Source organism: Hordeum vulgare, chromosome 4H (assembly GCF_904849725.1).
Source record: "Hordeum vulgare subsp. vulgare chromosome 4H, MorexV3_pseudomolecules_assembly, whole genome shotgun sequence".
Classification (NCBI taxonomy): Eukaryota; Viridiplantae; Streptophyta; class Magnoliopsida; order Poales; family Poaceae; genus Hordeum; species Hordeum vulgare.
The window spans coordinates 595,376,570-595,390,838 of NC_058521.1; the positions used below are offsets into that span (position 1 = coordinate 595,376,570).

At 46.0% G+C, this 14,269-nt stretch overlaps 1 protein-coding gene across 1 annotated transcript; it reads right to left on the bottom strand.

Annotated features, from left to right (window-relative positions):
- Nucleotides 1-11,555: 11,555 nt before the first annotated feature.
- Nucleotides 11,556-13,639, bottom strand: LOC123449888 (B3 domain-containing protein Os03g0120900-like). Its single transcript, XM_045127248.1, has one exon. It carries the CDS (start codon nucleotides 12,876-12,878, stop codon nucleotides 11,910-11,912), a length of 969 nt encoding a protein of 322 aa, XP_044983183.1. The 5' UTR covers nucleotides 12,879-13,639; the 3' UTR covers nucleotides 11,556-11,909.
- Between the last annotated feature and the right edge of the window lie 630 nt (nucleotides 13,640-14,269).

Below are 14,269 nucleotides of genomic sequence, written 5' to 3' on the forward strand. Positions count from 1 at the left end.
GTCGGGATCTTTAATATCTCGGATGAACCCGGCTTCCAAGAGCTTGACCAGTTCTTCATCCATAGCTCGACTCTTTGGTTCGGAAAATTGACGCAGGACCTTCCTGATAGGCTTGAAGCCTTCTCTTATGTTCAGGATGTGTTCCGCGAGCCCCCGAGGGATTCCTGGCATGTATGAGGGGTGCCAGGAAAATATGTCCCAATATTCACGCAAGTATGCACGTAGTGCTTTGTCAATTGCGGGCTCCAGTTGTGCTCCGATGGACGCTGTCTTATTAAGGTCCGTTGGATGTACTTGGAACTTGACGATCTCATCCGCAGGTTTGAAGGATGTGGACTTGGACCACTTGCCGAGGATCACGCCGTCTTTGTCCACTACGCGCGTAGTGTCGTTAGTTCCTCTACGACGAGCGTCTAGACTAGTACCTCCAAGGCTAGGGACGCCGTTTTGTTTTCAGCTCAGAGGGCTCCATTGGGGATCGCTGATCACTGTGATCACGCCGTTTGGCCTTGGCAATTTGAGCTTCACGTACCCATAGTGCGGTATGGCTTGGAATCTTGTGAAGGCTTCGCGTCCCAACAGGGCATTGCTACTGCAACAAAAGACCTTCCAACGGCGCCAGAAACAAGCGTGCTGACGGGAGACTATTCTTGTCTTGATTCTCCTTAGCAACGGCACCAGGAATCCTTCTGCTACGGCTACGCCTTTAGGGACTTCCTAGGCAAACATGCAAAGGATTCCCCCGTGGTCTTGGAGCCTTGCATTGGTGTTCCCTCGAAGCGGAAAGGGTGATGTAGCACAGCGGTGGTAAGTATTTCCCTCAGTTTTGAGAACCAATGTATCGATCCAGTGAAGGAGTATCACAAGTACCTGCACAAACACAAAGAGCTTGTTCCCAACGCTATGAAGGGGTTTTCAATCCCTTATAGATTGTTTGCCAAGTGAGAACTGAAAGCAACAAAGTAACAAAGCAAAGTAAAAGCGAAAGTGGAAACGATAGGTGTGAATAGACCCGGGGGCCATAGTGTTCACAAGTGGCTTCTCTCATGAAAGCAAGTAGACGGTGGGTGAACGAATTACTATCGAGCAATTGATAGAACCGCGCAAAGTCGTGACATTATCTATGGCAATGATTATATCTATAGGCATCACGTCCAAAACAAGTAGACCGATACTTTCTGCATCTACTACTATTACTCCACTCGTCGACCGCTATCTAGCATGCATCTAGTGTATTAAGTTCATGAGAACAGAGTAACGCCTTAAGCCAGATGACATGATGTAGATGGACAATCTCATATCTACGACAAAGCCCATCTTGTTACCCATGATGGCAACAACACGATGTGTGCCTTGCTGCCCCTTCTGTCACTCGGAAAGGTCACCACACGGTATGAACCCAAAACCAAGCACTTCTCCCATTGCAAGAATCATAGATCTAGTTGGCCAAACAAAACCCAAGACTCGGAGAGACTTACAAGGATATCAAATCATGCATATAAGAAATCAGCAAAGACTCAAATATATATCATAGATAATCTGATCACAAATCCACAATTCATCGGATCTCGACAAACACACCGCCAAAGAGGATTACATCGGATAGATCTCCATGAAGATCATGTTGAACTTTGTATTGAATATCCAAGAGAGACAAGAAGCCATCTAGCTACTAACTACGGACCCGTAGGTCTGAAGTGAACTACTCACGAGTCATTGGAGGGGCGATGATGTTGATGAAGAAGCCCTCCAACTCCAAAGTCCCCTCCGGCAGGGCACCGGAAAGGGTCTCCAGATGAGATCTCGCGGAAACGGAAGCTTGCGGCGACGAAAAAGTGTTTTCGTGGATGCCCTGATTTTTTCTGGACTTTTAGGGAATTTATAGGCCAAAGACCTAGGGCAGGGGAGCGCCAGGGGGGCACAAGCTTGGTTGTCGCGACCTCCCCCCTGGCCGCGGCAACAGGGCTTGTGGGCTCCCTGTGGGCCCACTTGCTTGGCCCTCAAGCCTCCCGATCTTCTTTCGTTCTGGAAAAAATCAGTTTGGGGATTTTATTCCATTTGGACTCCGTTCCAAAATCAGATCTGAAAAGAGTCAAAAACACAGAAAAAACAGGAAGTGGCACTTGGCACTGAGTTAATAAGTTAGTCCCAAAAAAGATATAAAAGGTAAACAAAACATCCAAAGTTGACAAGATAACAGCCTGAAACCATAAAAAATTATAGATACGTTTGAGACGTATCAGGCATGGTAACCACTGTGAAATGGGATGATATGAAAGAGGAGCTCTTTAGATCGATAGTTCTCGGGTGTACCAAATACTACGTCGAGCGTGACCTGTCCGGTGCAGCGTGCATCTCTCCCGGGGACAATATCCCGAAAGTTGTTGTGCTTAGCTCGATTCGAGATCGGTCGAACTGCATTCTTTCAAGTGTGTCCTCATAGATGAGGTTGAGGCCGCTGCCCCTGTCCATTAGCACCTTCTTGAGTCTGAAGCCGTCGACTATGGGGTTCATGACCATGGCGGCAGGGGTCCGGCCTCTGCTAGCCATCGACTCGTTGCCCTAGTCGAAGGTAATGTGTATGTTGGACCATGGATTTGCTGCCATGACATGGTGGATTTGATGGAGCTCCCGAAAGGCTCTCTTTCTCTGATTCTTTGAGCTAAATGTCTCATAGATCATTAAAAAATTTGTGCAGTTATCCGGTGGCACTATTGATCAGCCCTCCGCGGGTGTTGCCTTGAGGATGCTCTCTCCTCTTTGTGCGACCTACCTGACGACCCAGCATGCTCGAAGGCTATGGGTGGAGCTTGATTCGGACGTGACACAGTGTATAGGGCATGGTTTGTTGAGTAGTACGTCGAGGACCGACCTGGTCCTTGTCCATGTCCTCTTTGTTGAGTGTCCAGACATGACCGACCCCATGAGCGGGGGTGTGCGTTTTGTCCGGGTTTGTCTGGTTTGGTTAGTAAGGATGGGATCGTGGCACATTTGCTGTATTTGCCAAGTGCTTTCCGTGGCACAGTATTTGATCACTAAGCTTGCTAGCTCGGCGAGTGTTTGAATCTGGCAACGTGAGAGGGCGTTGAGGATGCCCTCGTCATGGCAATGATGCTAGAAGGCGCTGATAAGCTCCTGTTCGTTACGACACTCAGTCGTGTTGTTGAGGAGGAATCTAGCCCAGAAGTGGTGTACTGATTCCCTTGGTCGTTGTGAGACTTCACGTGGGGCTGATAAACCAAACTCTTTTGCTTTATGCTCGATTTGGGTCGTGGGTGGGAAAAGATTTGAGTTCCCGTGAGTTGTAGGTTGGATATCTCGGTGGCTACGTCCCTGTCTGGGTCGCGCACCGGAGCAGCCACTGGCCCCAAAGCATTGTCGGGCCGAGATAGATACTCTGAATTGTTAAGTAAGTCTGGATGATCAGTGATAACCCAGAAGTATAGGGGATCAATTGTAGCCTTTCTTGATAAGTAAGAGTGTCGAACCCAACGAGGAGCTAAAGGTAGGACAAATATTCCCTCAAGTTCTACCGACCATCGATACGATTCTACGCACACTTTACGTTCGCTTTACCTAGAACAAGTATGAAACTAGAAGTACTTTGTAGGAGTGATAGGATAGGCTTGCAAGAAAAGAAATAACACGTAAATAAAAACTAGGGGCTGGTCAGATAAAGAAACAATTACATTAGTTTAACGAGTGTGGAAAAGTGGTGGTAGGAGTTGCGGAATTGTCCCTAAGCAATTGACTACGTTACTAGACCGATAACAAGTTTTATGTGGGAGAGGCCACTGCTAGCATGTCCTCCCTTACTTGGAATTCTATGCACTTATGATTGGAACTATTAGCAAGCATCCGCAACTACTAACGTTCATTAAGGTAAAACCCAACCATAGCAATAAGATATATTGGTCCCCCTTCAATCCCGTATGCATCAATTTCTATGCTAGGCTGAAGCTTCTGTCACCCTTGCCCTCCAATACATAGTTCTATCAACATACTACTAACCCTACGGTGTGATCCACGCACGCGCTCATATGATGGGAACCAAAGGACAACAACATAACCACAAGCAAATTAAACCAATCATAACAATTCATCAATCACCGATAGGACAACGAAAATCTACTCAGACATCATAGGATGGCAACACATCATTGGATAATAATATGAAGCATAAAGCACCATGTTCAAGTAGAGGGTACAACGGGTTGCGGGAGAGTGGACTGCTGAATATAGATGGGGGAAGGTGATGGAGGTGTTGGTGAAGATGACGGAGGTGTTGGTGTAGATCGCCGTAACACAATGATGTCCCGGGCGGCGTTCCGGCGCCGCCAGGAGAGAGGGGGAGAGAGCCCCCCTTCTTCTTATTCTTCCTTGACCTCCTCCCTAGATGGGAGAAGGGTTTCCCCACTGGTCCATGGTCTCCATGGCGACGGAGGGGCAAGAGCCCCTCCGAGATTGGATCTCTCTCTCTCTCTGTGTCCTTCTCTTTCTGCGCTCCCAGATTCTGGCTTTCACCGTTTCTTAAATTCCCGGAGATCCGTAACTCCGATTGGGCTGAAATTTGAAAACAATTTTCTTCTGGATATTATCTTTTTTCGGCGAAAGAAGGGCCCCAACCGCCTTAGGGATTGGTCACAAGCCTGCCAGGCGGGACCCCACCCCCATGTCGCGGCTAGGGGGCTTGTGACCCCCTCGGGCATCGTTTCGCGTTGATTCTTCTTCCCAAAAATCATAAATATTCCAAAAAATAATCCCTGTAGGTTTTTTTATTGAGTTTGGACTTCGTTTGGTATGGATAATCTGCGAAACAAAAAACATGCAACAAACAGGAACTGACACTGGGCACTGGATCAATATGTTATAGTCCCAAAAATAGTATAAAAAGTTGCCAAAAGTATATGAAAGTTGTAGAATATTTGCATGAAACAATCAAAAATTATAGATACGACGGAGACGTATCAATCGGTGACTCTGACGTATACCATTTTGAATTCCGGTGGCCGGTGCGGGGAGTCCTTGACCGGGCACTCGACAATTTTGATGAGATGTGTGATGGGCGGGATATGAATTTCCGTGTCGTCGGGTCTGAGCCTGATCTGATAGATCGTAGCCCGATTGTTGATCATGCTCATGGCTTGGATCTGATCGAGTAGTTCGTGTAGTACGGGGTTTCGGCAGAGTCCATGCCGCCTGTGTGTTCGGGGTTGGCCGGTGTCACTAGTGTTTCGGCGGCACCCAAGGTTGCTTCGGAGGTGTAATCGACTGAGACGAGCTCGGGTGTGTTGAACTAGGGGTGAGGGTCATCCCAGTGGCGAGATCCGCGGTTTCCAAAGTTAAAGGATCGAGACCTGTGGGTTCCTAGAAAGGAGCTAAAAGTCTTGTTAACACAAGGTCTCCTTGGGAGTCAGTGGTGAACTCTAGGCTCCCGAAACTGACTTCCTGACCGGGGGTAAAATTTCCAACCTGGCAAAGGCGGCTGGCCGGATTGGCGTGCAGAACGACGCTTCCAAATGCGAAGATCTATCCGGGACGGAAACATCCTTATTGAGGATCTCCTTGCTAATGACTAAGCGAGCCATCGATCCTTCCGGCGATCCAATTGGTGGAACTCTCAGTGAAAGCACCAATGTCGGTGTGAAAACCGACAGATCTTCGGTAGGGGGTCCGAACTATGGACCTTGGATCGATGGGTTGCAGGAGAGAGGGGGAGACATTATTTACACAGGTTCGGACCCTCATGAGGAGGTAAAACCCTACGTCCTGCTTGATTATAATGATGTGGATGATGATTACAGAGTTGATCTACATCGAGATCATATGAGTTAACCCTAGATGAGACAACTTGCCTACATGGCCGAGGACCCCGGTTTACATAGCCACCAAGGGATCTAGGTCTGCATACAACCGACCTAGTCTACTTTACTTGGACTCCATGCCGGTCTTCGGTTCTTTCCTCCTTGAATATGAGATAACCACACAGCTCGACCTCCCGTTAGTACGGCCCATTTAGTCGGCTTCTTCATAGCAAGCCGACTACCTGAGGACCCCTTATTCCCGGACTCCCTCACCCGTTCCCAGCCTCCTATCACCGCGTACTGAGTATGTTCATGCCATTGTCATTGGTTGCCACCGTGTCGGTGCTTCTGTCCATTATCGTCGTGGCAGCAAAGTTCCCCGACGTCACGATTGACCATCACTGTCTCTCGATCCTGCACCATGTCAACCGTCGCCCCTACCCGAGTTGAGGTGCGGCCTCGAGAATCGAAGATGTGGAGGATCGGGCTATGGAATCTCTCCACCTCCTCCCCACTCCCGTATGACCATCATGGACAAGTTCCACTGGCCAACATGACCTATGACGAGCGGTGAATGCGAGGTCTTGGACGAAATGGTCAAAATGATTTTTTCTTCTTCTTTTCCTTTTTTTTTGATAATATGGGGGTTTACTAGTCGACCGCCTCGATAGGACAACACTTATGGTCCTCCTCATAAGAGGATGGCTATGTATATGATGAGCCCTGGTGCAATTGGTCGGGGTGGAGAATGAAGGGAAAATGACACACCAGCCAAGGAGATAATGGTTGATGATGTATATGAATTAGCCGAAGATTTTTATTCTTTCGGGAGATAATTTTCAGGGCAGGACTAGGTACACAAAAAAATTAAAACCCTAAAATTTTGAGGAGTTACGTTTAGAGAGGTGGTATATTGAGTTACGTTTTCTACAAACTGCTAGAGATGCTCTAAGCTACGTCTTGGCACACCTTATCCACCCAGGTTCGTCGGGCATGCTCCATTGAACAACTTACCTACATAGCGATATATATGCGTTGGACGTAGCACGACACGCGTTGTTTCTCTGCTTCTTCCCCCTCATGACTATTGTCTTCATCATATGCTCCCCTCCTTGTGTCCGCTGCCTCCTCTTCCTCACTCGCGTTTGTGTTCTCCTCGATCATCTTCGGTCGCATGCTTTCATGTGCCATGCCCTCCATGTTGATCCTATTCTCCGTCTACGTTGCCTTCATGGTTTCTTCTTCCTCCGCCTATTTCCCCGGGATCCAACACTTACGTTTTCATCGTTGGTGCTGACGTCAATTTGGTGCACCGCTTGCCACTATTAAGATCTCCTCTAAGCCTGGTTAGGTGCACATTTTACTCATAGAGCATTCGATGACTGTGTTGTGGGAAACCTCTACTTTCTTTACTATTTAGTGATTTTCTACCTAACATTTGCTCACACGTTGTGCTATAATATATGGATGGTTCACATTCTGTATCCTCACTTTAGGATTTTACCCCCCAACCCCTCACCCAAACGCACCTAATAACCCATCCTTAAGTATACACCTGAGAATTAAGTGAGTGCATACCTTGAGTAACTTTGCATAAACCACTTGTTTGAATATATTTTTTCTTGGATGTTGCATCTTTAGTAACTCTACTACAAAGAAAAGTTAAAATAATTCACAAACCTGGATTAACTTTGCATAAACCACTTGTTAAATACTTTTTCTGGATTTTGCATCTTTACTCACTAGGTTTGTGAATTGCAATTGTGCTAATTAATGGAATTATAAATTTTTATTTTGATTTTCTACTGAAGCATTATATCCCTAAAAGATATGCGGACCCATGAATCTCTTTGGAAACCAATACTGTGTGGTACAGAAAATATTTTTGTCCATTGTAATGGATGTCATCCCTTTAGCTCGCTTCTTGTTATTACTCAGAATTAACCACCTTAAATTATTAGATGGATGCAATCATGAATTGCTAGACACAACACTATGAGTTGCCAACTCTACAGAATGTGTCCCCCGCAAAAACAAAACATAAAAAAATCTCTACAGAATGTGGATTACATTTCTGAGTGCAATAGATGCACATATAGCTTTGCCAGATAAATCATTTTGCATCAAAATTAATATTGACTATAACATCTGTGATCAGAAAAATATTAACATATTCACTTCAAAGCATGCATAAATTTTTTTTGTGTGTGATAAAAAACGTGCATATAACTAACAAGTTCTTGTCTCAGTGTGTACATACTTGTTCACACTTCATATTCGAGACATGCATCATGGAAAATCTGGTGGAAGGAGATAACTAGCTCCCAAACTCTGGTACTATCAAACGAATTTGTATTCAGACACTACATATATATATGTACTTCAAGGATCACAAGGTAATTAAAGATCATGCATAAAATTCCAAAGATAAAAAACCTGCATGATAGTTTTGAAGAAATAACATAGAACATGCATATGCAGATATAGTAGTAGTATCTGTATATAGTATATACTTAACCAGGCCAACCGCATGCTGATCATAAAGTACCAAATGCTATAATTTTCTAACCTAATTCACTAAAACCCTAGTAATGCCATTTCTTCTAGAGGCATATGCATGATTTTCTTTTCAAGAATGCGCACAAACATGCTTATCCACCAATTACATGATGGGATTTCCCTCAAGTCCATCGGAGTTAGCACAAGACTACGCGCTACTTGCCCGCCTAGAAAGCTCTGCTAAGAACTGCACCATATCCCATCTAAATAACATATGCATGAATAGACATAAGCTAGCTAGCTATACTGGTACTAAGATTATAAACCAAGCAGTCCATTTTGTGGTTGTTAAGCAAATAATCCAATGTGTTTATATGTTAATCAAAAGCACAGGATGCGCCCCGCTTAAAAAAAATCCAAACGTGAAGAGTAGGAAAATTCAAACAGGCGCGCCCAGTTTATATATGTGAAAAAGTCAGTACATCATCACCAACAAAATTATATCAGATCAGTGAAGGTATACGCATGAAATGCTCATCATTTTAAAAGCCAAATGCATTGCATTAACTTGAGACCAAGGGTGATCAGTCAAGTTCACTAATTCATAAGAATACACGACAGCTATATAGATAATTTGAAATAGGAGAAAACTTCCCATGCATGTACATAGTGGTGACAATAAAGGAATTAGTTAATGTTGCAGGTTAACACAGAAATATGGTATATGGATATGCCACCATTCGTACAGTAATATCAACATACTATATTTCCAGCCAGAACATACGTGATTTTAACTTGTGATCATGCAAGTTTGTTTTTCGATGACTAAGACATATAGGAAGATATAACCAGTTTGTATTAAATACGAAGCAATACATCAGATTACCTTGTACACTTAACTCGTGTAGGGTTGAATGGTTATCATCAAAAAGATCAATGTGATTTTATTTTGTCTAGATCATATAAATTGCCCAACATATCCATTGACTCATAGTATATTCTACAAGATTATTGTTGGACTTTTAACTAGATGGACACTTTAAATATAAGCTTTATATAGCTCTCATTCTATTTTTTCAGATAAGGGAAGAGATAACTTTCTGTCCTAGCTCTAAAGAGTAAATGCATTTATCGTATGTCCTATATGATCTCGTGAGATTAATTCCATCAAGTTATATAACCCAGATCCCTTGTACTGACAGTGCAATACAATGTTTTCGTTTAGTGGCCAGCTCTATGCATATAACTTAACATTCTCTCGATGGCACCACATTAGCAACAACTCATTAATAGAAAGTCTACACACAGATCAACATTGAAGCAGCAAATGAAGGGAACCAATTAGCTAAACACCTAGTATATTTATTTGGTTTTCCATCATTTTTTCTAAAGCAGGTTGTCCCGGCCTCTACATTGACTGATGCACACAAATATGGTTTCCCATCTATAATGCATCATATCGAGAACCTATTTCCATATAAATTAGTGTTGCACCCAAATCCTTCCGATAGGTATAGAGAACATCAAACTAAAATCCCTACCTATCCAAAGTGATTGAGTCAGATAAAAATTGTATAAGACATGAATTGGTACCTCCCTAATAGAGAAAACTAAAAACTGCTGTCAGAATGTCTGTATTTCCGTTATGCAAGTAACGGAAAGGGGGAAAGTGGGTACAAAAAAAGAAGAAGCGAAAACCAAAAACATGTCTAAGTTGTATCATACCAGAATTGGGAATCAGAAGATTCAGAAATATCAGCAAATCGACCTGGATACGAAGATCAATGCAATGCATGCTCGATCTTAAACGGAAAGGCAACAAAGCTGCTACATTAACTCCATACTGAATCGCTGACAAGGCATATGCATGGGGTGCTAGCCTGGGCTAATCGCAGAAATCATCAATTATAAAAACACCAAATCCATAGCTACCTGCACGCAGGACCCCAGCCCCCAGGAACAGCTAGCCCTGGGGCTGGGCTGTGGCAGCAGTGATGAGTATATACCCAGCATTAAGGCCTAATAATGGGTGACACATGGCTAAAAGTTACTCCACCATGCAGAGAAGAGCAGGCCCTCATTCTCATATCATATCCTGCTAGTAATTACTGATCGTCCATCACTGCCAGTACTACCTGAATCCATATCTCTGTAGGTTCAATTGTGCAAGTGCATGTATTTTCAATTAATCGAGCCATGCAATGCTGTGTATAGCCTCCTACTGCGTCATGTACCTGATGCAATATTGCAATGCGCTCTCTGCAATTTCGCAGTGCATCCACATGGACCCTCTCATTGTCTCTCTCTCTGGGGAAGAACCGAGGTCCAGCAGGCCAGCAGGAGGGAAGGATCTACAGCAGCAGTTAACTTTTTACTAACGGACAGCATTAATTCTTCTTTTTACTACACCTTCTTGGTAGCAGCTCAAAGGCTGGATGGATGCCATGCATACATAGTAGTACATGTACACGCATCTTGGCATTTAGTTCCGCCTGCGTATGTAGAGTTATGTACGCTTGCATGCATGGTGCACTGTGCTGCCTGATGAACATTTCACACAGTTGGCATGATGCCGTGGTGCTGCCGCAGAAGAAACAGCAGCCACGGCAGAAGCAGAAGCAGCAGGGAAGAAGGAATTGCTTGCACATGGGACAAATGCCCAAGCCAAATCTGGCAGTGCAACAGTACTATAGTACTGCTGTGGAGAGAGAGTATGAGGAGAGTAGAGAGAGGGAGAGATACATGTGTATGAATGTATGCAAATTGCGGGCAGGCATGGATTTGTAGGAGAAAGATTTAGAGCCTGACCTCCATGCCTCTCCCATGACTGCCTGTCCTAGCAAGCAAGCTACAAGGCTGGCTGGCATACTGGGCACTGGCTTGCTTGCTGCTAATTTAAGCTACATTTTAAAGGTATCCTCTCCTCACCTACAGCTAGGTAGCTTTGGAAGGAGAGCCCAATTGACCTGCATATGCCCACACTAGAGCAACAGCAAACAAGAACAATCCATGTGCACAGTTACACCATAATTAATTTATTAATTAAACATTGCATCCCACCTCCAAGATACTTGCACCCATTGTACTGTATTTGTAAGTTGAATATTAATTGTTATCGTATGTGGGGAGCACACTATGTTTCCTAGGCTCGGTCATCTTCCTAGCTGCCATTTTCCAGTGTGCATTCAAGTTCCTCAAATGAAAAGAACTTAATTATAATTAAGCACACAAGGGGAAATAAGAAGGCAGGAATGCAAATCAAAGCAGATAGTATAGCAAGAAACCATGCATCAATCAAGATAGAGAGATTTGTTGTTGTTGCTGCTGCTTAAATTGTTCTTTTCGTGTTTCTTCTCACACTGCACAGCACTGCCTAATAATTAAGGATCGAGGGATCATGAGCTATATATACCAAAGGAAGTGATTACGAAGAGGCTAGATGCTCCAAGCATGCACCGGCCGCCGCCGCCGCATTTGTTTACTTCTCCGACAGGTTAATTTCTCCTTTGCGAACGCCCGGCGGCGGCGGCGGCCCCGTTTGTGTCAGAATCTGAGTAGCAGTAGTGGTAGTAGTGGTGGATCGTACGACCGCCCACTCTTAGCGCTTCACAAGTCAAGATTCAAAGAGCACCTCGCTTTCCCTGACGACGACGACGATGAGGAGGCCGGTGACAGCAGCTGCAGCGCCGGAGGCGCCGTCCTCACGCCTTCAAAGTCCTCCTCGGCGTTTGTGGCGCACTCGAGGTTCACCCCGAAGAGCCGCACCCGCTTCGACCCCGACGTCGCCACCGGGGACGGCTCCGGGACCGGGTACTGCCCTGGCACTGCCGCCATGCGCACCGGCACCGACTCCAGGACCAGCGACTGGTGCTGGCGGTGGTATTGCTGCTGCGGCTGGTAGAAGAGCACCTGCCTGCCGGGTGCTGCCCCGTAGCCGTCGTACCCGATGTGTCGCCGCTGGTGGTGGTGTTGGTGTTGGTACTGGTAGGCGTCGTAGTCGTAGACGGACGCCGGAGTAGTCGCCTGGAGGAACATCCTGCCGCCAGCGCCGCCGGGTCCGGCCGGGTGCGCCATCCACGGCGAGAAGGGCATGGAGGGGAGGGCAAAGCCTCGGTGGTGCCCGGGCGGGAGGACGACGTCGGGGCGGCGGCGCCAGTCGATGAAGAGCCTGCCCCTTGCGGCCTCCCCGACGCCGCGGCCGAAGGAGACGGTGTCCCCGGCGTCGAGGCGCTTCTCCTTGACGAAGCGGCTCCAGCCCTTGGTCATCACGTAGCTCTGGCTGCTGTTCCAGTAGGAGTAGCGGAAGCGCCACGGCTTGCCGGCGCGGTCCTCGAAGCTGAGCAGGAGGCCCTTGTCGGTGGAGGAGGCGTCGAGCGGGAAGTACTTCTCCGCGTGCTGCTTCGGGATCACCAGCCGGTTCAGCTTGCCCACGTCGCTCGGCGTCACGACCTTGTCGAACATGTGCTCCTTCTCCACCGCCGCAGCCTCCTCCTCATCAGCCTTATGATCCGCCGCGGGCGGCGACGAGCAGCTACCAGCGGCCGCCGTGGAGGCCCTGATTGCGGTGAACTCCATGTGCACCGATCGATGGAGGAGAGGTAGGTTAGGTGGTAGATGCCTCCTTCCTCCCCTTGCCTGCTTCTGCTTCGTCCTCGCTGCTGGCCTTGACCTTTGACCAGCAGCTGGTGCTCCCCTTCTCCCACTCCCAGTGCTGTGCTGTTACTGTTGTTTATAAGTGTAGGATTTGGGTGGGCTTACAATATTTGGCTAGCTTGGGAGATTGGAATTTAGAATTCTCGGGCGACTGGCATAGCAGGAGAAGCTGTGAAGGTGGGGAACAGCTCGATCTGCCTGCTAACTACCTAAAGCCTGAGCTTCTTGCAGGATCCAGGCATGAGATCGAGCAAGAAGAGGATGGGGAGGAGGAGGAAGAAGGGTGGAGGAAGGATCGATGGTGGGGTGGGTACTATGAAGGTCGTTCTTGGTGAGAGGCCGGCCGGCCGGAGAGGAAAGGGGGAGGATGAGAAATGGAGATGAGGCTGGTTCTGGATGGGATGGATGCTTGCTTTTGGCTTGCAACCAAAGGTAATTATCCTAGCTTCCTTAGCTAGCTAGCGTGTCTAGTGTGTATGTATGTGTATGTGTATGTATGTATACGTGTGTGCAATGTACTGTATGATGGAGGGGGGGAAGAGTGGGCACAATACAAGTAGCTTGCTTTTTAAAGGAGAGGAAGGAGGATGGGGTGTGAGAGCTAGCTAGTAGCTTGCTAGCTAGCTACCTAGGGTGGGCCCCATTGATTATCTGGTTGAGCTCATGTGAGCTTGTCCTTGTCATGCTATAGGGAGAGCCTTTATGCGAGTTAGGCAGATGATGAGCCCCAAAATGCCAGTTGTTGGATCTGATTTTTCAACATGTATGTATGTATGTATATCCTTATTGGTAGGCATCAAAACAACTGTATTTTATGCTACCTCGTATTATTACTACAAGTACATGTAATTTGTTTGTGGTATGTATGAACATGGACTACTATTTGATTCGATTTGTATTTTATGCTCATATTATTACTAATGTCTATAGAATTTGTTTGTATCTGTATGTGTGTCCGTATGCATGTATGACCTACATACTATTTCATTTGATTCGAGTCTTTCATATATCCTTGAGTATGAAGTTGAATGTAAGCCAACTGTGTTAGGCAGTGCTAGCTAGCTGGCTGTTATCAGCTGGCTATATTAATTTTGCGTTGTATCTTGACTTGACCTTGAAGTGGCTATTCAAAATTTCATTGCTCTTTGGGGTTAAGCTAGCATTCCGAAATGAATCCGTGTGCTACATATTTTTTGTTTTCCCAGTGGTTGCACCATATCATAAATAAATGAAATAGACGCATATATATACCCGGAATTAATACACTGGATATCTTATCAGTAGTATGCTTAGTATTAGCTGCCTTGTTCTTA